We start from the raw sequence: 25,054 nt of genomic DNA, 5'->3' as shown, positions 1-25,054 counted from the left end.
AAGAGGAGACTTTTGGTTTCCTCAACATGGTTTATTTGGATCCGCATTTGCAGCCACCTCCTCTGCTGGTAAATCACAGTCTAGGCGGTTTACAGACTCCCTAGTGCCAAAGAAGAAAAAATCTTCAAGGGAAGTGGAATACATTGACCCTGTTGTCAACAACGAAGTTTCTGTTGACAGTAACACCATCGGTGAGGCTCCCATCTAAGACATTGTCAGCACTGAGTATGCAGAGAACGATGACAACGTTGACATCATTCACACCATTGTTGATGATGACCATACCATTGACAACCACACTTCTGACGAAAGCTGTATGTGCATCAACAATGTCCATGCTGTCAGAGTCAAAGTCTATGCTGTCGACTTCAAGGACCATATCGTCAACGTTGAAGCCTATACTGTCGACAGCGAAAACCAGTTCAGCGACTGCATCACCGTTTGGAACAATGGAGTCAATGGAAGACATGGGTGGAGATGTTTTTTCACCCTTAAGAGTCACAGATGAGCCTCCAGTACAGTTGTTGTTAGACCAGGAGAAAGAGGCCAATGATTAGGCCCCACTGACTGCTTATAGTCTGACACAATTGGATGTCAGATACGTCTCAGATTTTGAAGAAGACAAAGGATATGTTTGTCAAAGGATTACAAATCTAGAAATACTTGGATTTAAGACAAGAACCACCTAGCTACTACAGAGAGCCGAAATTGGTCCTCTTGCTAATGGCCTTCTTATCAACATTGCAGCAGACGATGGATTCATTTACAAAGTTGATACCAGCTAATATTCATGTTACAGGTTTGCCTGCTGCTTCCATTCTTCTGCCTCCTCAACCCACTCCTTTGCCAGTTTCACTTCCTAGGCAGTCGTCGCTGCTACCTCCAACCCAGAGGGGATCAGTTCATGAAGAAGACAAGGATGATTTATATTGTAATGGTTCTACCTGTTCTGATGTAGAAGGAGAGGGACGTAAACTACCACAAGATGGTTATGTAAAGGATGATGATGGGTGAGATTGTATTGTCCCGAGTGGAAACGAGAGTCCAGTTCCACTAGATGCTACATATGATATCTCAAACTTTCATTCATTAATTGAAGAGTGGACAAGAAATTTCATTTACCATTGGCTTCTGTGAATCAACCTTGTTTTCTTTATGATTTTAAAGACCAATATGTAAAATCCATAGCTATTCTGGATTATGTCTGGTCAGAAGGTCTGAAAGTAATGAAGATACCTGCTAATGTTCCAGCTGTAATACCTCATCTGGAAAAGAAATACAAGGCTCCAGATTCAGATCCGGCCTGCCTCACTGGTCATAGTAGACTGGACTCTGTAATTGCTTCAGCGGCTCAGAGAAGAACCAAGACTCCAATAACACAGTAATCAGGTCTGCCAGACAAAGATAGCAAATGAATTGACAATCTGGGCTTAAGAATTTTCTCAATAATGGCAACCTTAATAAGGACAGCTAATGTCCTGGCGAATCTAGGTCGTTATGATTGCCAGATGTGGCATGACATAGCTCCATTACTGACCCTTATTTCTGAGGACAAGAGAGAAAGATCAAGAGCTATCCCAAAGGAAGGATAACTAAGCTCTTCCTTCATTATTGATGCAGCAAAGAATGCTTCAAACACAGGTTTTCACCAGTTGGCAGGAGGTGCTGTTCTAAGGAGGCAAGACTAGTTGAAATCTACAGTCTTCTATACAGATGTTCAATCCAAGGTCTTGAACATGCCTTTTGATGGCCAAACTCTTTTTGGGAAACATATAGATCAGTCTTTACAGGGCCTTTATACCGATAATGATACTGCAAAGGCATTGGGGCTACTGCAATATTTGCAGATTTGGAGTCTCTCATTTTTATGACTCACGAAGATCACAAGCTTTCACAGCAGGATACAATCAGTAGGGAGGTCAGGGACAACCTTATTATCCTCAAAGACCATCTGGTTACGATCAACCTGAACTTAATGTGAACCAAAGACAAGCTTATGAGAGATTTTCAGGAAGGAAGAGAGGTTCCCCACAAGGATGAACCAATGACTCCCAGAAAAGAACTTGACTCCTAGCTTGTCCTCCCTTTTCTGTCTGGTTCTCAAAAGTTTTGGGGGACAACTTCCTTTTTTGTTCCTGCATGGAACAACATAACATCGGGCAAATGGGTGAGGCAAATTTTCAAGTCAGGCCCTATATTCAGTTCATATAGAAATCCCCAGTTCTCCACCAAGAAAGGAACATCAACTTCATCTGAAGGAACGGCAACAGAAATTCTCATGCTTCTCTTCAAAGGAGCCACAGAGGTTGCCCCTAAGTCAATGGAGAACAAGTATGGATCTGAGAGAGCTGAACAAGTTTCTAAAGAAAGAGTCATTTCAGATTCTTAATCTACGAGGAGTCCACCTGATGAAAAAGGGAGGAGGTTTATTGACCTCCCTGAACCTTCGGGATAGTTACTTCCACATACCCATTCATCAAAAACTCAGAAAATACCATAGCTCAAATCTGCCCTGAGAATATTTACCAAATGTCTCGCACCAGCTGCCACCTTTCTCAGGAGAGAAGGTCAACAGGTGTTCCCATATCTGGACGACTGGTTAGTCAAAGTGACATCCAGGGAAACCGTGACAGCGTTCGTGAATGCTTGCATCAATCTCTTCAGCAGATTAGGTCTCACTTTGAATAGGGAGAAGTCATTGTTAGATCCCCAAACAAGGATCCAATTTCTGGGAGCAATAATCAATACTCACTTGGGGAAAACCTTCCCATTGGCAGAAAGGGTGAGGAAGTTACAGATGATGTCAAAGAATATTTCTGGAAAGCAATAAATTGCAATTAGACAATACAAATCCCTGTTAGGCTTGATGGAATCATGTTTAGGCCTCATTCCATTCTGCAGGCTTCGATGAGACCGGTCCAGCAAGAGCTTGATTTGTAATAGAAGCAAGTGGAAGACTCATGGGAAGATACGATCTGTGTCACAAGGTGCTTGAAACACGCTCTAACGTGGTGGAAGATTCCAGCAAACCTAAATTCAGGTATTTCTTACCAATAACAAAATGCCTATTACTCAGATGCATCCATGGACGGATGGGGAGCTCACTGCCAAGAGTTTTCAACCAGAGGTCTTTGGTTGGATGCAAAAAAGAAGTTACACATCAGTGTTTTGGAGCTCCGCACCATAAGGTTAGGCTTACAGGTATTCTGTCCCAGGTTGGCTGGTCAGCCGTCCTGATCAGAACACACCACACAACATCCATGTACTTTATGGCCAAGCAAGGAGGAATACAGTCCAGCATCATTTCAGACGATGCACAGCTGCTGTGAAACTGTGCCATTTCTCACAGGATAGACATTGTTGTGGCCGTCAGAACAATCAGGTGGATGCACTCAGCTGGTAAATGACTGATTTTGAATTAGAACAGAAGCAGCTGGATTACATCTTGACTCAGTGGGGTCACCCCACAATCAATCTGTTTGCCAATTTGAACAACAAGTAATGCCCATACTTCACAAGCAGGATCTGCCCAGAGATGATGGGCAATGCTCTTTTGATCAGTTGGTCCAAGATATTTGCTTACACCTGTCACGGTCTGCACGTCTCTTACCACAGTTGACTTAAGAACTTGAAGGAACACCCGGTCTTCTACTGGTTCTGGACTGGCCAAGATAGGGGTGACCCTTTCAAGTAGCCATGGTGCCGCTGACTGGTAAAGAAGCCAAGGTAGACCGTACCCTCCAGAAAGAGTCCCAGAGGAAAAACCCAAAAATGTGGGAAAAAACCTCTATCACAGGAACTCCTGAAAAAGAGGAAAAAGAAACAATGAAAAAAGGAAAAACAGAATAAATCTTGCAGGAAAAACTGGAACGCAGAAAACATGGAAAAACAGGAGTGAGGATCACCACCAAAGCAGAAGTGTTTGCAACGCAAGGAAAAAAAGAACTGAAGTACTTATATCCCAAACACAGGAAGTGACACAACAGGAAGAAAGTGCGACACCATCTTGGATTGGGAAAGACCATATAGAAAAGAATAGGAAACAAGACCGAGTAGAAAAGGAAAAGGAAAAAGGCATGCTGGGGAGAAGAACACCAAGGAGGAAGACAACATGGACACCAAGAAAAAAGAAGAAACGAAGATGGAAGAAAGACGAAGAAGAAAAAGAGGAAAGAAGAGGAAAAACCGAGGGAGGTAAGTATGGGTAAATTCAGGGAGGCTGGTAGGGGCTGCGGTGTGACCCAGAGCACGAAATGTGCCTCCTGGGCCGCACCGCGGAAACATGCAGACAGAAAAACGGGCTGAGGCGGTGCCGGCGTCCTGAAACTCGGATCGTCTGCCCACCGAGGTCCAATAAAGAGATGCTGTGGTACTGCGCGGCGTCACAGTAGACCCCCTTCCCAAGGCCCCAGGCTTTTCACGAAAAAGAGAAAAGGAAGTGCGAAACTAACGGGGTGCATGAACTGAGCAAGCATCTTCCCATGAACAGTCACTGAGGGGATAACCTTTCCAGTGGATCAGGAATTGTAGTTTGTTCCGAAAGATTCGTGAATCACAGATCTCGTGTACCTCATATCCAGGATGGCCTTCCACAAAAAGGAGAGGAGGACTTTGGAAACACCTATGGTGCTGCATCAGGAACAAAAGGTTTTAGCTGTGAGACATGAAAAACTGGATGAATCTCCAAGTCTATGGTAAACATAGCCAAACAGCAACAGGATTCAATAACTGCGTTATGAGAAAAGGACCATAAAAACGGGGTTTGAACTTGTTTGGAGAAAAACGAAAGGGTAGAAATTTAGACGAAAGCCACACTTTGTCTCCTGGTTGATAAGATGATGCCACCCGATGTTGTCGATCAGCCTTTCTTTTCATAGCTTTTTTAGAAGCCGAAAGAGTAGTACGGATCAGGTCTTCAATATGGCGGAGTCCTCGTGCAAATGATGTAACCGCAGGAACAGAAGGCAACACACGAGGGATAGTAGAAAAAGTCTTGGGATGGAAACCATAGGTGCAGTAAAAAGGTGTTGATCCTGCTGCACTATGCATCGAATTGTTGTAGGAAAACTCAGCTAAAGAAAGGAAATCCAAGTAGAAAAGGAAAAGGCATGCTGGGAAGAAGAACACCAAGGAGGAAGACAACATGGACAACAAGAAAAAAGAAGAAACGAAGATGGAAGAAAAAGAAGAAGAAAAGGAGGAAAGAAGAGGAAAAACCCAAAGAAGTAAGTATGGGTAAATTCTGGGAGGCTGGCAGGGGCTGAGGTGCGACCCAGAGCACGAAATGTGCCTCCTGGGCCGCACTGCGGAAACATGCAAACAGAAAAATTATGCTGGCATCCTGAAACTCAGACCGCCAGGCCGACTGCGGTCCGATAAAGAGACGCTGCGGTAGTACGTGGCGTCACAACACCTTTCTGCCTTTTCGCCTGATCCTAAGGATCTCAAAGAAGGCAAAGATAGAGCATTGCACTCTAATCCTCATTGTTTCGCTGTGGCCTCACCAGTTCTGGTACAGCGAGGTGCTGTAGTTGGCAGCACATCCATCCATTCCTTTAAAGGTGCATCCCAGGATACTGTACAGACATCAAGGAGAGATTCTTCACCATGATCCCAAGACGCTGAATTTGACAGCATGATACCTGACCACCTAGAATTAGGTCATGTGGATCTCTCACACGAGTATAAACTAATTCTGGCACAGGCTTCAACTACCAATAAGACTTACAGCGCTAAATGGAAACATTTCTGTGTCTGATGCAGGATTAATGGTCATCATCCACTTCAAATAAATCCTTCACATTTGTTAAGTTTGTCCAAAAAGTGGTCTTAAATATTCTTCAGTCAGGGTACATCTGTCTGCAAGATTTAAAATAGTTGACAGTTTGACGTATCCTCTTTTAAAGGCCTATGGCCATTTTACACTGTTTTTTTGTATGTTGTATATATTTTCATTGTATTCTACTATTTTAATGTACTTGGGATTCCCAGTCTGACAATAAGGGAATGAGTCAAGCATTTGAATGTATAATAGATACCAATGTTGGAGAATTGGAGTTACAGATAAGTAACTAATTCCTCCAGTGGTGATTCCCTCATAGCTGGATTTATGTGCAGGGTCACCAGCCAGAAATGTAATTTCCAGCCACACTGTATCCTCGTACAGAAACCGGCATTACTCACATTCCGGACTAAAATACCAATGGAGTATGCAACCTCTGTGATACAATAATTGTCTATATTTGAGCAGAGTTATAAGCATTTAACTAACGTCGAAATCATGAAAGTCTGAATCAGCCCTGATTGGAGTGAAACTCTGGTTCCACAGAGATGTCTACAGGGAGCTATCTAACCATCTCAGCTATTTTATCTACTAAGAACATACCAGATGCACTGTTTTCCATAATAGTACTAAGCCTAATCTTTCAGAAGTGTTTGAAAAAACAAGTGTTAATGTGCACATATGCACACATGGAAGGCCTTGCATGCTCAAACACATAGAAACAAACACAGACACACAACCCTGTGCACACAGTCACACACATACACACAAACACCCACGTGTACAAACCTACACATACACACACACACTCGTCCGCAGACAGGCACGTACATAAACACCAGCACACACATGATATACACAAATAGGCACAAACACAGAAAACATACACATGCAGAAACACACATGTGTTCACAGACACAGAAAAACGTAGAGAAACACAAACACATATACTTAGAAAACATGCTTTTTGCCACAGCTTTCATAAACGACTGAAAAATCATGTTTGTAGATTTAACAACTGTTCAGGTGTAACAGTGGGAGAAAATATTTAGTACACATGTAAATCTTGATAATTGCATCAAAAGTGAAAGATCACTGGTCTGAGAGATTTTTATTTTCCACAAGTTTGTTAGAGAAATTAATTTTAAATTCTAAATGGGTTCGGCAGCAGTCCCTCAGACACTGCTCCTCACAAACAGGCACAAAAAAATCCCTTCATCCCTGCCCCACGACTCCTCCCCCTCCAGCCCTCACCTGCCCTCCTTTTGAAATTTCCCTTTCGTTCAGAGCAGATCGAAAATGTTGGTGATTTTTTTTGTTCAGAGAAATCAGGAAAAATGGCCTGGAAAACACTCCTGGTCCGAGCAGTTGTCCCTCACGTCAAGGAAAAACATTCGTAATTGTCGGACTTAGGTGCAGAGATTCTGGTCGCCAAGGTGTCTGAATGGGGGACGATGTTCCGAAGATTTAATAATCTGATCAAACGAGTTTCCATACTTTTTTAATTATAAAATAACTGTCTGTGAACAGTTGTGTTGCTGCAGGTTAAAAGGGGAAAAGGATGGTCTCCTGTTCCTGAAGTGAGAGAAGGGAGAGGCAGTCAAAGAGGAAGCCTTCCCTATATGGTCCCTGCTCCTGAAAGAAATGTGAATGTGAGAAAAGGCTAATCACAGCGGTGGCTGCCGCAAATGTCAACAGGGGGTTTGTTGGAGGGGGGGAAACAAATAATTAAAAAGAAACACTTACCATTCCCGCCACAGCATTCACTGGGACACCAGCACAGGCTCCCCAGCAATCCTGGTGCTGCTTTCATGCTATACCTGGCATGAGAGCAACATAAGGATGGGTCAGAGCGGCTTGGTCTGACACTCAGACAGTGAACTGAGGTCTGTGCAGTTTTTGCAGCCTGACTGTGCAACACAGCCAGTTTTGAGAAACCTAAGTGCACATGTGTGTTTGGCCGGCCTAAGCTGGCCATCCATACACACATGCACACTTAGTGCACTCCAATCTTCCTTCCCCCGCCCATGGCCCAGCCCCGCCCCTCCCTTCGCATGCTGGCTGAGCCAGCAGCAGAAAAGCTAAGGAAATATTTTATTTTTCTGCTGCTGGCTCTTAGCCAGTGGGGAGACACTACTCTGCCATTGCGGAGGAGCCACCTCTGGTTAATCAGCACATCTAGAGGCTGCTTGGCAGTCAGTTTAGGTGCTAATTGACAGTCTGGAACTTGTCCTTTTAAAGGAAACTGATAAAAAGAGATTAAAAAATATATTTGCACTCGGTACAGTTAGCTGTTATGAAAAATGCAATTTTGGAATGCACTGTAAACATTTAAACAACATTGTTGCAACAGCCCATTTACACTGATATATTGTTCAGACTAATGACTTGCTTATTCACACTTCTTTCTGTCACAGACTTGGACCTCCTAGCACTATCAGCAGACGTCACTATTTCCCCAGTGCACTGATCAGGACTCAAATCAGTGACCGTCTGGTTACACCCACAGACATCTGAAGTGATCACATTAACCAACTAAGCTTGCCTACTACAAGAATGCATTTCCCACAAATAAATGTATTTTTCTGTTAAGGTTTTATATGCAGTCATATGTAGTTACCTGTAGGTGAAAGGACAAAAAAATAGCTAAAGCATATTTTCTGAGACTCACCCCCTCACTTGCTCACCCTGCCTTCATTGTGCTCAGGATCACAGTTCCCATATTATTTTCTATGCACTTCGACTGCTCCTCTACATCACAATCTGCCTAACACATAACGGGGGCCTTCATGTGAAGAAAGGAGAAAGAGTACGACGTTTTAATCCCAGGGCTTGTGAAAATACTATAGTTAATTGCACCTGGCCTAACTAGTCTTCAGATGCCCCTTTTAACATTTACACTTTGGCCCTTATTTACCGGGTTTTGGCGTATGGCAGCGCCGCAGGTCATCTTGCAGCCCTACGCCAAAGTGAAAGGGCAGGAATGCACTGTATTTATGCAATATGGTGCATTTCTGTCCTTTCCCCCTGCACTGGCGACGTTGTTACAGCCTAGCGCCAACACAGGGACCCAAGGTACAAGAGTGCTTGTGTTGCATGCAGGACTGTTTTTGTGCAGGAAGAGGCACCTTCCTGCACAAAAAACATCCCGAGAGGTGTTTTCCTCACTATGTGTGCAGCAAAATGCATCACACATGGAAAGAGAAAAACAAGAGAAATAAAAATATTTCTCCTCCTTGTTACGCCTGACCTCAGGAAGTGTAAGGATTTGGCGCTTCCCCAAGTTTACTTGATTAAGTAAATCTTGGGCATCTTCAAAATCTGTGGGTGTTGCATGGGAAAACCCACCCTGGCGCAGAGTAAGACAACGCAGCGTCTTGCGAAGCTTTGCCTTACTCCATATCCATGAGGCCATTCAAAGCCATGCAAAGTGGCTTTGCGTGGCCTCATAGCTATGGTTGAGAGTTTAGTGCGGCCGGAGTGTCACAAAAACAGACTCTCATAAATAGGCCCCTCCATTTATAAGAAGTCATGGTAGCTTGTTTAAAATAGCTGAGCCCGCCTAATGCCTTTAAAGGTGGTCAACACTACAGCTCCTCATCTCCAACCCACTCTCCCTCAGACTTTTCAAGCACTCTCAATCTCGACGTGACAAATCAGAAGACTCTCAATTTACATAGGGGGTCATTCCAACCCTGGCGGTCAATGACCGCCGGGTTGGAGGACCGCGGGAGCACCGCCGACAGGCCGGCGGTGCTCCCAAGGGCATTCCGACCGCGGCGGTAAAGCCGCGGTCGGACCGGCAACACTGGCGGTCTCCCGCCAGTGTACCGCCGCCCTTTGGAATCCTCCAAGGCGGCGCAGCTAGCTGCGCCGCCGAGGGGATTCCGACCCCCCCTACCGCCATCCAGTTCCCGGCGGTCCGCCCGCCGGGAACCGGATGGCGGTAGGGGGGGTCGCGGGGCCCCTGGGGGCCCCTGCAGTGCCCATGCCACTGGCATGGGCACTGCAGGGGCCCCCGTAAGAGGGCCCCTACAAGTATTTCACTGTCTGCTTGGCAGACAGTGAAATACGCGACAGGTGCAACAGCACCCGTCGCACCTTCCCACTCCGCCGGCTCGATTACGAGCCGGCATCCTCGTGGGAAGGGAGTTTTTCCCTGGGCTGGCGGGCGGTCTTTTGGCGACCGCCCGCCAGCCCAGGGAAAAACTTAGAATACCCTCCGCGGTCTTTCGACCGCGGAGCGGTATTTCGGAGGGGGGAAGTCTGGCGGGCGGCCTCCGCCGCCCGCCAGACTTGGAATGACCCCCATAGTGTCACTCAGGCACACCATCTGCTGCACTTCTGGAAGACTCCTCTTCCCAACAAACGCACGGACCTGGCACAGAATGCTGACCAATCATTCTTACAGCACTCAGATGTGTGGTGTCCACACTGAATTAATGTCAATCAATCAGGTCAATTTAATATAATGTAGTAGACAGCTGCAGGTTAGGTTTGAACTCGTCTACTTGATGTCACTCAGAACCCTTTGATGAAAAACATCCCCATTATTCACTGTTACCCATCTGTAATTCTATATAATACTCTTCAGAGGCAAGAAATGCATCTTCTGTCACAGGGCAGTCCTATTCCACCTCCTACATACAAAGTAGTGCTTTTCCAGTCTTTCTTTTCCTTCACATTGGCAGCTAAAATTTATAATGGAATAAAATGAACTGCAAGGGCTGGGATGCAAAGTTTAAACATGACATGCATGAGCTTCTCATACATAGAGTCATAAAAGTTCAGAGCCCTGTAGCTTCCATGGACCCATCTATAATACCTCTTCCCTGTCTCTTATATCCAGTGTTGCCCAACTTCGAAGTGAAGATCCTTGTCAACCAGCCGTATTTTCTGCTCACAGAGAAGGTGTTTGACTTCATCGTGGAAGCCAGGTACTGTTTACTGGGGTTGAGAAGCTTGCAGGATGGGGAGGCTATCAGTGGAATGTAAATTCCTGTTGCTCTAGATGCCTTTTGTTTAGAAGAAATGACCAACGCATTCATTGTTTAATTTTGTTTGAGGAAGTGATAAGGCCTTATTAAACACTAAAACCTCAAGATGCTACTAGTTGAAGAATAGCTATGATTACCTTGAATGAATCCCAGTTATTCCTGCTTTTATTGTAAAAGTAGCTATAATAGTGTACAACCAGCTTACTCTATTTCTTTTTAAAATGTTAATTGTGGAATAAGTGTTATTTGTTAAAATCCCCATTACACATGCAAAATGAAATATTAGCACAAACTTGTTGTATGTTCTTTATAACATTTTCTCATTTTGTGCTCTGGTGCAAATTCATTTTTATGAAATGAACTGGAGAAAAATGTGTTTGGTGCATATCATATTACCAGGCTCACCCTCTTTTGCACCATTGCAAAGTTTGTTTAATACAGGTCCTTGTCTCCAGTCATGAGCTCAAGTTAACAAATCTGTGCTTTCTGTAAGTGGCAGTGTTTGCTTGCTTCATTTCGAATCATTTGGACTAACTCACTTGACAACAATAGTTGATAAAAGCAAATCCCAAGTATCTCGAAATGCTGTCCTATCAACGTGGAGCAATCTGGCAAGCCTAAGCATCGCAAAAGTTGTTTTTTGTTTGTTTGTTTTTTTAACAAAATCTGCTCTGAGCTGTCTCGCTATGCTGGATGAGCGCAAGTGTTTCCTGTCTCCCAACCTTGAAAGCCTTCCAATAACTTTGATGCATGAGATGCAGGTGAATCTTCCATTGTGATGACACAGAGGGCCCAATTCACAAAGCTATCTCCTCTGAGTTCTGGTTGTGTCTTATTAGCTTATTTAGAATTTGGAGGATGGGATACACTGTCACACGCATGATTTTATGCATAACATTACAAGTGCGTTATAGCCTATGGCACTGCCAATATGGTAGACAGGATACATGTCACGGAGTATCCCATCTCCTCAAACTTTAAATAAGGGCCTTAGTCCTGACTGTAATCCTTAGTACTGCAATTCACCTCGTTAGAGAAAGCACTACTGATGGGAAAGCTGGTGCAACTAAATTCCCTCAAAAAAAAATCAATTATGGACTTTTTGGCACCTCATTTTATCCTGGAAGTGGTGGACAGGTGGGAGAATGACAGTGTATCAAAGTTAGACAGAAGTAGGACAGAGCCCAGAACCATGCTTGGAGGCATCTTTAGATTGCTGGCAATGCCCTGTTTTGCTTCACTAATGACCGAGCTGAAACACTCATGCACTGACAAATATCTCTGGAATGCGCTTCTTAGTCTAAAGAAGACATTTATTAAATCATTTTGCAAGGTTCGTAAAGGAGATTAGCATGCTGAAAGTACACGTTTAAAAATGGTCACAGCAATGAAATGAAAACATGTACAAATGATTCTCCACTGCAATATACACAGCAAATATATGTATCTATATTATAATGCAAAGCAAATAATGAATTAAAAAATGCATCACCGTGAGGCAAGGGCAAATCTGCTTCATCTCCCTCCTAATCAACATCAGATCGCCAGATCCCAGAATAGATCATGGATAGAGGGAGAGATCAATTATCCTCACGGGAAGGATGACACACCTCAGCGTCCTGAGCATGTCCAAGATCTGAGTCACTCCCCAGTCCATCTGGCCTCGGCCTCTTATACTTTGAACAAACAAGAGAGGAGAATTCTAGAATCTCCCTCCCACTGCATAAGTTTAGTATTAAAAAAAGCTGGTTACTCGAGGTCAGCTTTGAAAAGAACACGTCAGGAACTGGCCACAATCCCAAGCATTCCTTCCACCAGGAATATACTTCAGAACAAAGTCAAATTCCTATAGTTTAAAAAGTAATCTGACTAGACGCGCAGAGGCCTTACCTGACCCATTACCATTAAGCAGTTGTAGCAACAGTTTATGGTCAGTGTGTATGTCCACAAATTCATCCCAATAACCTGCTGCACCCCCTGGAGGATCTACCTTTGGTAAATTATCAAATACCTGTTACCCTCCCTTTCCAAGGTGGCTGAACAGAATGGCTGCTTAGCATTTAGGGTCAAATTCATGTACACCTACAGCAACCAAGTAATTTTCAAAAGACTGTAACCAAATGCACCATTTAATAAGAGGTAATAAGAGCCAAATTCGTAGCAGCTACAGATGCCATATTAAATATGGAAAGTAATATTCAAAATTGCTCAATATATGCAAATAACATGAGTGCTGACAATGACAAGAATAAATACAAGCCAGATAAATTAAAGGTACATGACATAATATAAGGGATGAGAAAGGTGTACCTGGCACTGATATGTGTGCAGCGATGTTACCAGAAACTGTAGATAGGTGTGCCTGTCACCGATCCATAGGCAAAGTGAAAGGGCAGATGGTAATCACAGTGAATAGATGATGGTTTATCTAGAAACTGCCTATAGGTGTGCCTATCACAGATGTGCAGGCACAATTGAAATCCAGTTGGTAAAACGCTGCCAACCGGCAACGCGCAGTGGCCGGAAGGTACTGGCAATGGAGCGCCCCACAATGCTGAGCGGCAATGTGTTGCTGAAAGGAGCGCAAATCCTAGACACAGCAGAAGCTTGTGGCAACACTTCAGGAAACGCAGGGATCAATCGTGGGGAAACAACGATTCCCCATAACAATAAACTAAACTTGAAAGCAGTGCTCAGCAACCCAATCCAAACCAGTAAAGGCACAACGTCACTGCTCTGCAAGCCACAGAAATCTTGCAAAGGTAATCCAAAACAGTGACATTGACAGCACGACGATCTGGATGTGGGCTCCAAAGTGCAAACAGAAATCCTCTTATAAAGATGAACCTCTTTGCCATAATGTTGCATGGTTATACACAATAAAAGAGACAATGCTCTGCAGAGAAGTACGTTTGAAGGCTCCTTTATTTTAAGTACAAGGTATGGAGCCCATGCTAGTGTGACCTGAGCATCGGACAGTCAACAGGAAACGGTTTCAACCAATCCTCAGGCAACACCAGGTAAGCTCCCACATTATAAAACATAATACAATGCACATCACGAGAAAACAACTTTAAAGCCAAACAAGTTAAAGTAAAGAAGTTTATTCTCCTCACTGAGCCACTCTTGAGTGCCACACACAGTATTAGTGTGGAGGAACTCGAGGGAGCAAGAGAGCGGGAATAACATGAGCTGCAATACCATGTAGAACGCTTGTCAAGTAGAGTGGTTGTTAACTACTGGCATACAGGGCTACTGTATTCAGTATACACTTATTGAAGGTTTGGGTCTCCACACTGTGCTTATGACTCAATAGCTATCTTGTCTAGCTTACCTTCCTGTTCGATTCGATTGCTTGCCACCCTCTAATTGTGTTCGGTCTACCCAAGAAGTATTTTGGTCTCTCCCTCGTTTGATGTCATGCACTGTAGTGTATTAGGGACAATTTTCCACTCCTTTGTCTCTCTTCTTCTACCTTCACCACCCTCTCTTAGCGTAAACCTCTCGCAGCGCTGGGTTGCAAACCCCTTTGAGCCATTTTGGTCCTCCTTCTGGTTACCGGTATCAGTAATGGTTGTCTTTGAACAGCTTTGCAACCAATCTAAGATAGCCATTCATTTGTGGGCAAGCATACAGAGGTGTGCATGCAATGCAAAGGTCTTGGAATAGGTTTTCCTAATATTAAAATGAAAAGTAATCCAGAATGGCTGTCATCCATTGGCTTGCTTGTGTACCTAGCTCAAACATCTTGGAATTAGTTTTGTTTTGTTTTAAACAAAACCCATTTTATGATGACTGCCATTCATATGCAGGCACAGAGGCCATTTTGTAATGTTTTCTCAAAAACAAAAACCATTCCAAATTGGCCACCGTGAGTGCATTCCCATGAGAGGGAGCCATCTAGTAATATGTTTAGAGAATACAGATTACACAATGGTGGCTGGTGTGTGAGTGTACAGTGTGTGTGTGTGTGTGTGTGTGTGTGTGTGTGTGTGTGTGTTCACGTCACCCACCTTAGAATGGGATTTCTTAAAAACATTCCATGCAAGTAATATTAAAGCCAAAAGGTCTGCACCAAGTGTCATCGGAAAAACTTATTGCCTTGGCCAATCCTTGTTCTTAAAGGCCATCAAGAAGGTGAATAGTATGGTATTAATCAGGAAAGAATTCCTGATAGTGGGACCTGAATGGAGATAGAGTGCCTGCATTGAGGTCCATGGCTGAAGTTTTTAAAAGAACCTTGTCCTTACTGCCCAGAGTATGTGGTGGGTTGGAAAGAGACCAGGCACAGCCTGAACTGCTGTATATAGAGCTATCCACACTCTGGGTTGGGATTTGGGAAACTCACAGTATTGGGAGTTTCAATAATTGAGACAAAAGTTTCCTAAAACGCCACAATTCTCAATAATGTTGCCTATAATGTAGAGAAATATGGGTTGCAGTTTGTTCATTGTTGAAAACTGCACCACGCAGCACAAGGGCAAGTAAAGCTACTGCATATGGTAATAATGGAAACAGACTTTGGCAGACAAGTGAAACACAAAGATGTTTTTAGTAAAAGAGTAAAGTAAAATATTGTGTTGTAAAACTAAAATATTGTGTTCCTTACCACTCTGTGTATCTACTGGCAGTTAGTTAGTTGCGAGACAGAACTGAAAGTTGAAGCACAGTTCTATGTTCAGGGCTTGGCAGCTTAACAAATAAACTTGTGGAACGGTTGAATTGGAGCCTTATTTTACCAAGTAACACAACACATCACAGGGCCCAAGTAGATGTGAGTTAACTGCCTCCTGCAAGCCCTGCAACATAAGAAGAAAGTACACAAGATGTTGGTAGGTTTTCTGAGGTACAAATGTATGCATGTATGTGTGTGTGTGTTTTGTATTTATAAAGCGCATTCCGGCCATGGCATCGGAGCGCTAAGCAACAGTGGATAAAAGACCAAAAGAAGAGACAGAGAGACAAAAAATAAGACTACTGAGGAAAAAGCCAAGTCTTTAGCTGCTTCCTAATAGTCAGAAAATTGTGTTCCTTCCTTATCATCATGGGGAGCATATTCTAGTGTTTAGCAGCAGCCACTATGAATGCTTTATCGCCCCATCTGGCCTTTACGAGTGCGAAGGACATGGACCAAGTAGGATCCTGTTGATCTGAGCTGATGACTTGGGACATACCAGCGTAACTTTGATGACAGGTATTCAGATCCGCGCAAATACAAGCACTCATGTGTCAGACATATCGTCTTAAAGATAATGCGCTTCTTGACAGGTAACCAATGTAACTGTCTCAGACTTCTACTGGCCGAGGTTGAGCGGGGAAGATCTAATATTAGACGAGCTGCTGTGTTCTGAATTAATTGAAGTTTACTGAGTGAGGTTTTGTCAATATTAAGCATTAAAGCATTACAATAGTCTATTTTGGAAATCACCAGAGCAAGGGATACCGTAATTCTGAACTCCTTTTGTAGTTATAGAAAAACTTTTTTCAGAATTTTGAGAGTCCAGAAGCAGGCTTTGGTGATGGAGTTAACTTGCAACTTAAAGATAGGCCACTGTCAAAAATAATCCCCAAATTCCTAGTGGAACTAATGGGGGCAGGTAGGTCTCCACACGCTGATGGCCACCAGTGTGAGCTCCACAGATCCCTACTAGAGCCAAAGAGCTAAATCTCTGTTTTGTCACCATTCATCTTGAGCCAGTTCAGGCCCATCCGTCTATTAACCTCACTCATGCAGCGGTGAAAACGATCAGCAACTTCCTCCCAATTCTTGTGGATAGGAATGATTAATTGAGTATCGTCCGCATAGGAAGTGGCCAGATAACCAAAAGATCGAATAAGTCTGCCCAGTGGTGCTACATACAGATTGAATAGAGTGGGGCTGAGTGAGGAGCCTTGAGGGACCCCACACGGTAGTTGATAGGCAGGTGCTCTAAAGTCCCTGCAGCTTACTGTAGTAGATCTTTCCTCTAGAAAAGACTTAAGAGTATTTAGTGCTGTGCCTCTGACACCCGCTTGATGAAGACGGTGTGCCATGATGTGTGGAGAGATGGTATCAAAAGCTGCTGATAGATCTAATAGCACTAAGATGGCTCCAAGCCCCTCGTGAACTAACCTCCGGATAGTGTCTGATGTGGTAATGAGGGCGGATTCCGTGTTATGGTGTTCTGCTTTCCTTCTTATCTCGTAATCAGAGCTTACAGAACATATCAAGAATGCACTTCTGAGTTCAAAGAAGACCTTTATTGTTGTTAATTCTTCCCCACCCACAAGTTTGTGAGAGGCGAATTATTAGATTTCAAGCACAAAAGTAGTCACAGCATTAAAACAAAATATATCTCAGTTGCAATGTACACAGCAGGTTATATATATATATATGATATTGAATGCAAAGCAAAACAAATACTTCACTGTGTGAGAAACTGTTTACAGCTTCATCTTTCTGGGGTCTGCAAGTTGATGACTCCGGTCAACTGCGAGAAAGAGATTATCTACCCACACGGGAGACTGGCAACTGGCGCCAAGTTCCAGTCCGAAGTCAGGCAGAAAAGAATCTAATTCTCTGAAGCCCCGAGCCATCCGTTACAAAAGCGTGCCCCCTCCTCTCAGACCTGGGAAAACTACGCAAGCCTTTGGAGACTGGCCAGATCTCCTAGACTCCGACTCCTCCCAAGCCTGAGCAGAAAGGAGAACACCAAATGTACCCTCTCTTATCAGGTCTAGTCTGGTGTGAAGAAAACATCTTGGTTCATCTTGTGCAAAAACACAGCTTGGATTCTCAACTGCAATGTCTAACTCCACGTTAAAGGCAATAGGCAGCTAACCTAAATATCAAATGCAATGTCTAATGTCATGTCAAAGCTAATAGGCAGCTGAGCTGAATACAAAATGTAGTGTCTAATATCATGTCAAAGCCAATAGGCAGCTGAGCTGAATACAAAATGTAATGTCTAATATCATGTCAAAGCCAATAGGCAGCTGAGCTGAATACAAAATGCAATGTCTAATATCATGTCAAAGCCAATAGGCAGCTGAGCTGAATACAAAATGTAATATATAATATCATGTCAAAGCCAATGGGCAGCTAAGCTGAATACAAAATGCAATGTCTAATATCATGTCAAAGCTAATAGGCAGCTGAACTGAATACAAAATGTAATGTATAATATAATGTCAAAGCCAATAGGCAGCTAAGCTGGATACAGAATGTAATATCTAATAGCATGTCAAAGCCAATAGGCAGCTAGACTGAATACAGCATGTCAAAGCCAATAGGCAGAATACAGAATGTAATGGCTAATGCAATGTCAAAGCCAATAGGCGGCTAAACTGGATACAGAAAGTAATGGCTAATGCCATGTCAAAGCCAATAGGCGGCTAGGCTGAACAAAACATATAGGCCCTCATTCTGACCCTGGCGGTCGGTGATAAAGCGGCGGCCAAGCCGCCAACAGGCCGGCGGTCTAAAATATGCAATTCTGACCCTGGCGGGAACCGCCAACACAGCCCGCCAACTTAACACTCCGCCCGCCACAGCGGTACAAACAAACAGCGCGGCGGTTCCCGCCAACAGCCAGGCGGCAGACAATGTACCGCCCACCCTATTACGACCCACCAATCTGCCACCTTTTCCGGGGCGGGAGCACCGCCGATAAGAACACGGCGGAAACAGACTACGAACGGGAAAACGCTCACCTCTACGCACTCCACGCGAGATTCCGGCAGCATGGAACCAGAGTTGCAGGTCATCCCCGCACTCCTATTCCTGCTCATATACCAGGAGCACGCCCGGCGGCGCGGAAGACATCGGTGAGTACTGCACCTACGACACAGGGGAGGGAAAAGATTACCGGCACACACCCACCCACCCACACCCACTACAACACACACATCAATGCATTCCCACAGATCACTGTCACAACCCACAAACCACCCCCCTCCGAAATAATGCAAAGACCAAAAGAAGAGATCATAAACGGGCAGATATATTGAAATATGGACACCAGTAATCCCAATAAATAAATAAACTATATACAAAATATATACAGCTACTAAATGTAGTCCAACCACTGTCCGTGGATCACAGGGTTCCTGTGCAAAGGGGCAAGGCCCAGTCCCACGACAAGAACTCCACGGAGAGAACACTGCAGGGGCATCAGAAAGAAAATCGGACAGGCACCTCAGGGGGAAGGGAAGGGGGGGCACCTCAGCCACTTGAGTACACGACGCCAGATCCACGAGGGGACTCCATGACCACTGGGCCATCCTGGGGAGAGCAAAGCCACAGTCCATACAGTCCATACAGTGGGTGGCCTGCCCACTGGGCCATCCTGGGGAGAGCAAAGCCACAGTCCAAACAGTCCATACAGTGGGTGGCCTGCCCACTGGGCCATCCTGGGGAGAGCAAAGCCACAGTCCATACAGTCCATACAGTGGGTGGCCTGCCCACTGGGCCATCCTGGGGAGAGCAAAGCCACAGTCCAAACAGTCCATACAGTGGGTGGCCTGCCCACTGGGCCATCCTGGGGAGAGCAAAGCCACAGTCCAAACAGTCCATACAGTGGGTGGCCTGCCCACTGGGCCATCCTGGGGAGAGCAAAGCCACAGTCCATACAGTCCATACAGTGGGTGGCCTGCCCACTGGGCCATCCTGGGGAGAGCAAAGCCACAGTCCAAACAGTCCATACAGTGGGTGGCCTGCCCACTGGGCCATCCTGGGGAGAGCAAAGCCACAGTCCAAACAGTCCATACAGTGGGTGGCCTGCCCACTGGGCCATCCTGGGGAGAGCAAAGCCACAGTCCATACAGTCCATAACAGACCCCACTGCCACTGGAGGAGGCAAGTTGGCCAGAGGACATCCTGCAGCCCTGCCCGAGATAGATCCTGCCCTGCCACGTCTGCCAAAGGGCCAGCGGTTCTTGCCTTGAAGGGCCCAGTTCAGCGGTTCTTGAGACGGCGGGGCCCAGGTCAGCGGTTCTTGAGACGGTGGGGCCCAGGTCAGCGCTACTTGCCTTGAAGGGCCCAGTTCAGCGGTTCTTGAGACGGCGGGGCCCAGGTCAGCGCTACTTGCCTTGAAGGGCCCAGTTCAGCGGTTCTTGAGACGGCGGGGCCCAGTTCAGCGGTTCTTGAGACGGCGGGGCCCAGTTCAGCGGTTCTTGAGACGGTGGGGCCCAGGTCAGCGCTACTTGCCTTGAAGGGCCCAGTTCAGCGGTTCTTGAGACGGCGGGGCCCAGGTCAGCGGTTCTTGAGACGGTGGGGCCCAGGTCAGCGCTACTTGCCTTGAAGGGCCCAGTTCAGCGGTTCTTGAGACGGCGGGGCCCAGTTCAGCGGTTCTTGAGACGGCGGCCGGTCTATGGCCAACTGCTAATTGCCTGGTGGTGCCCTCCTGGGCAGCGGGGATGGTGCTCCTTCAATGCCCACCTGGGCTGTGGGTGGTGGGGCCCTCCTGGCCAGCTGGGCTGGGTCCTCCCTGGGTAGCGGCTATGGGGGTGGTGGGCTCTCCCGGGGCAGCTGTGCCGGTTCCTCCCGGGGCAGCGGCTATGGGGGTTGTGGGCTCCTCCTGGGCAGCAGGCCTGCTGCCTGACCTCTCCGACTTGCTGCCCTTGCCCTCCTTAGTCGTGGGCCTGTGGCCCTTTCCTCCCTTTGGAGCTGTGGCTGGTGACTGTCTCTGGGTGGTGTCCGGGGGGGATGTAGAAGGCGGGCTCCTGCGGCGCCCCTTCCGCCTTCTGCTCCTCTTCCCAGGGGGTGGGCTGCCTGTCCCCTTGCTGCTGGGCGAAGATCCAGACATGCGGGCTGGCGGGCTCCAATACCCCTGCACCCTTGTCAAGGGGGCTGCAGGGCTGGTGGTGGCTGAGGTGCTCTTCTTACCCCGACGAGAAGGAGGGGGGGGCTCAGGGTCAGGAAAGAAGTTAGTAGTGGCGAGGAAGAGCTTCTTGGGACAATGGAGAGTGGTAGGTACAGTGGGAATGGGAGTGGAGGGAGAGGATGTGGTTGTAGGTGAGTCACGTTTGCTGTCTTTGGGTGCAGGTGCAGGAGGGATAGGCTGTCGTGAGGTGGATGGCTGTTGGGTGGGTGGGTGGCTGCGTTTGTGTGGTGTGGAAGAGGGGGTGACAGACACAGTGGGAGAGGACACAGGGGACGTGTAAATGGCAGTGGGGGTGGTGACTGCACGTGTGCGGACTGGAGTGGAGGGTGTGCTGGTGATGGAAACACTGGCTGATGGTGAGGTGAATGGAGGTGTGAGTGTAGACGTCACAGGGAGGGAGGAGGGAGACGAGGAGGTGGGGGTCACAGAGGTGGTAGTGACTGTTGGCATGTCTGCATCGGAATGTTGCGTGTGTGAATGTCTGCGTGATCTGTGGTGCTTATGTTTGGATGAGCTTCTCTTGGGTGTTGAGGTGTGTGCAGGCTGGTCTGATGGTGTGGGTGGGACAGGCAGAGGAACAGGAGACTGGGAGGAGGGAGTTAGTAGAGGCAGGCAGGAGACAGGGACAATGGCTGCCGTCAGTGCTGAGGCCAGAGCCTGGAACGATCGCTGATGGGCAGCCTGACCCGAATGAATGCCCTCCAGGTACGCATTGCTGCGATGAACCTCCCTCTCCACCCCCTGGATGGCATTCAAAAGGGTAGTCTGCCCAACAATGAGCGTTCGGAGGAGGTCAATGACCTCCTCACTGAGGGCAGCGGGGGTAACAGGGGCAGGGCCTGAGGTGCCTGGGGCGAAGGAGATGCCCGGCTTCCTGGCAGAGCGGGCACGGGGCGAACGCTGAGGGGCTGCTGGGAGGGCGGTGATGGTGCGCTGGGTGGCGGCTGTACCTGTAATGGCGGGGGGCACGGATGGTGCCACCCCCGCAAGGGAGCCCCCTTCCGAGGACGTGTCCGTGTCGCTGCAGGCTCCAGTCGTCCCCGTCGTGGAGCTCCCCTCGCCCTCCGTCTCACTGGTCCAGTCTGACTCTGTGGCATGGCCCTCCTGGGCCATGTGAGATGCAGCTCCCTCCTGCCCCGATGCCACTTCTCCTCCGCCTGATGATGCTGATGCACACAAGCACAGAAAGACAAACAAAAAGGGGGGGGGAGAGAGAAATAAAGGGATATTGAGTACATGGATCTCCGGTACAGTTAGCGGACATGACAGACACAGATGCCCCCTGCACTAAGTTGCGCACTTGGGGTCCGCTACGCATTCCGTGGAACATGCCCTACACGCCTAGAGTTGACAACTGCACCCATGGATGACACGGCCCAGGGATGGCTGTACTGACAAACTACTGAGGGTGGTGGCTGGGGACACAGGGGCTTACGGGGGTGCCCAGCCTACAGATATCGCCCTGGCCTAGGGGGACCCCCAGCCATCCTCCCCCAACCAGACACCTCCACTGCGCGACAACAGAGTAGATAATGCTTGTACTCACCCCCTTGTGTCTGCTGTGCTGCCCTCACGCGCCCCCCGCCAGGCCCCCCGCCAGGCCCAACATGCCCCCCATCCCCGCCAGGCCCCCCGCCAGGCCCAACATGCCCCCCATCCCCGCCAGGCCCCCCGCCAGGCCCCCAAGCCAGCCAGTGTCCCCAAATCCAGATTGAATTAAACTCACTTGTTGGTCTGGAGGACCGTAGAGTAGCGCATACTGGGGGAGGACCCCATCCACGAGTTTCTCCAACTCCTCTCCAGTGAAGGCAGGGGCCCTTTCCCCAGGTGCAGCAGCCATTGTCCCTTCCAGACCGAGGTCACAGCAACACTTGCAGTATAGGTCCTCTCCTGTGAAAGTTCAAGTCGCAAGTGGATAAGTAGATAGAAAATGGCGGTCACGTCCGCGGCGGTGCGTACCGCGGCGGTGCGTCCCGCCACCGCCGGCGCCCTTCGCCATTGGCTCCTGAAACCCATAGGCTTCAATGTTAACCAATGCGGCTTTGCGCCGCGGTCTTCGCCCGCCGCCCGCCGCGGTGTGCCACGCCAGCGCATTGACCTCACATCCCATTGTCACACTTCACAGGTCAGGCAGCCGCCATTTCCAGGGCCCACATGGCTCAATTTCAACTGCGTCACACAGGCCTAGGCCTTGCATAGCCACTCAGACACGCCATTCACTGCATAGAGAATCGTATACTGTGCTAGCTGTGAGTACGTACCTGTGGGTTGCTTGACTGTGTGCTCCATGTTGTCCTTCCTAGGCACCGTCCGCTGGGTTGGGCGAGGAGACGGATGAATCCTCCCGTGTACCGACCGCTGGTGGACCTGTCGACAATGGAAGAACGCCACATTATCCTGACCTACCGTCTTAACCGTGCCACTATCCATGAACTGTGTGCCCAGCTGGAGCCCGACCTGATGTCCCCCATCCGCCAACCCACAGGGATTCCCCCTCTGGTGCAGGTCATGTCAGTACTCCATTTCTTGGCAAGTGGGTCATTTCAGACAACCGTGGGAATTGCTTCTGGGATGTCTCAGCCCATGTTTTCGAAGGTGTTATCCAGAGTGTTGTCTGCCCTGATGAAATCCGTGAGGAGCTACATCATTTTCCCTGAGGTGGGCGAATTGGCTACAGTGAAGGGTGATTTCTACGCCCTTGGACATATTCCCAACGTAATTGGTGCCATTGATGGGACCCATGTGGCTTTGGTTCCCCCAAGAGACAGGGAGCAGGTGTACAGGAACAGAAAAAATTACCATTCGATGAACATCCAGGTGGTGTGTTTGGATGACCAGTACATCTCGCATGTAAATGCCAAATTCCCAGGGTCAGTGCATGACGCCTACATCCTCAGGAATAGCAGCATCCCTTACGTGATGGAACAGCTACAGAGACACCGTGTATGGCTAGTGGGGGACTCTGGGTACCCCAACCTGTCGTGGCTACTGACCCCAGTAAGGAATCCCCGGACCAGGGCAGAGGAACGGTACAATGAGGCCCATGGGCGTACTAGGAGGGTGATCGAACGCACCTTTGGCCTCCTAAAGGCCAGGTTTAGGTGCCTGCATATGACAGGTGGATCCCTAATGTACTCACCTAAGAAGGTGTGTCACATCATCGTGGCCTGCTGCATGCTTCACAACCTGGCTTTGCGCCGCCAGGTGCCTTTCCTGCAGGAGGATGGTCGAGACGGTGGTGTTGTGGCAGCGGTGGAACCTGAGGAGAGTGACGAGGAGGAAGACGACGGGGCTGAAACAGACAACAGGGACAGAATCATTGAACAGTACTTCCAATAGGACACAGGTAACATTTCAAAGATAATTTAGTAAATGTTAACTACTCTCCAGCATCTCTGCTGCCTGTCTATTTGCCCCAGTGTATGATGACTGAGTTTTGGCTTTTCCCTCCCTATTTCAGATCTGGGGTCCCCACTACGAGTCCTGTGCTTCGTTTCCCCATGGACTACAGCTTTGTGGCAGCTGTTTGTTGACTTCACCATGTACAAGGACATATTTGCACTGTCATGTCAATTACAATCTATTGAAATCACAGCCAGACTCCAGATATTTTGGTGCAAAATAGGTGTTTATTGAAGTGCTCAAAATGGGATGGGTGGTTTCAAGTGGGTGGGGGCTATGGTGAAGGAATGTCCATGGCAGAGTCCAGAGTAACAGTCACACAGGTGCATTGTCCAGAGGCCTGTGGAGAGATGGAGCATGGGCAGTTCAAGGATGGACAGGGTGACAATGTGGGACAGTGGGATGACATCAGGTGGTATCCATTGCTGGCGGGGGTCTTGACATCCTACTCTGTCTTCTTGCGAGATCTCAGGGCCTTCTTGCGGGGTGGTTCTTCTCCTGCAGGAGGTGGGGGTCTGTGGGCTGCTGCTGTGCGGGGGCCTCCTGTCCACTAGCGCCGGCGGAGGTGGTTGGCTGTTCTTGGTCCAGGCTAGTGGCAGGGGCCCTTGGGTGTTGTTCAGTGTCCGCCCTGGTGTTTACGAGGTCCTGCAGCAGCCCTACCATGGTAACCAGGGTGGTGTTGATGGCTCTGATGTCCTCCCTGTACCCCCGATAGTGTTCCTCCTGCAGTGCCTGGATCTCCTGGAACCGGGCCAGTACCGTCGCCATCGTCTCCTGGGAGCGGTTGTATGCTCCCATGATGGTGGTGAGGACCTCGTGGAGAGTGGGTTCCCTGGGCCTCTCCTCCCCCCCCTGTCGCACAGCTGCCCTCCGAGTTCCCCTGTTTCCCTGGGCCTCTGCCCCCTGGCCGGTGTGCCCACTACCACTGCCCCCAGGTCCCTGTTGTTGTTGGGGTGGTGGGTTATCCTGGGTGCCCTGTAGTGGTAGACACACCGCAGATTGACGCGCCC

The 25,054-nt window shown here is 47.8% G+C and overlaps 1 protein-coding gene across 1 annotated transcript in view; it reads left to right on the top strand.

The window, feature by feature from the left end:
• LOC138299178 (complement C4-B-like) overlaps positions 1 to 25,054 on the top strand; it is a 541,079-nt gene that overhangs the window by 113,163 nt on the left and 402,862 nt on the right. The window contains exon 7 of the mRNA XM_069237273.1: positions 10,632 to 10,719. Coding sequence (XP_069093374.1) covers positions 10,632 to 10,719 — 88 coding nt within the window. The remainder of the gene's footprint in view (positions 1 to 10,631; positions 10,720 to 25,054) is intronic.

This window comes from Pleurodeles waltl, chromosome 6 (assembly GCF_031143425.1).
Source record: "Pleurodeles waltl isolate 20211129_DDA chromosome 6, aPleWal1.hap1.20221129, whole genome shotgun sequence".
NCBI classification, from domain to species: domain Eukaryota; kingdom Metazoa; phylum Chordata; class Amphibia; order Caudata; family Salamandridae; genus Pleurodeles; species Pleurodeles waltl.
Note: the sequence above shows the minus strand (reverse complement) of the source record. Positions and strands in the feature narration are given on the sequence as shown.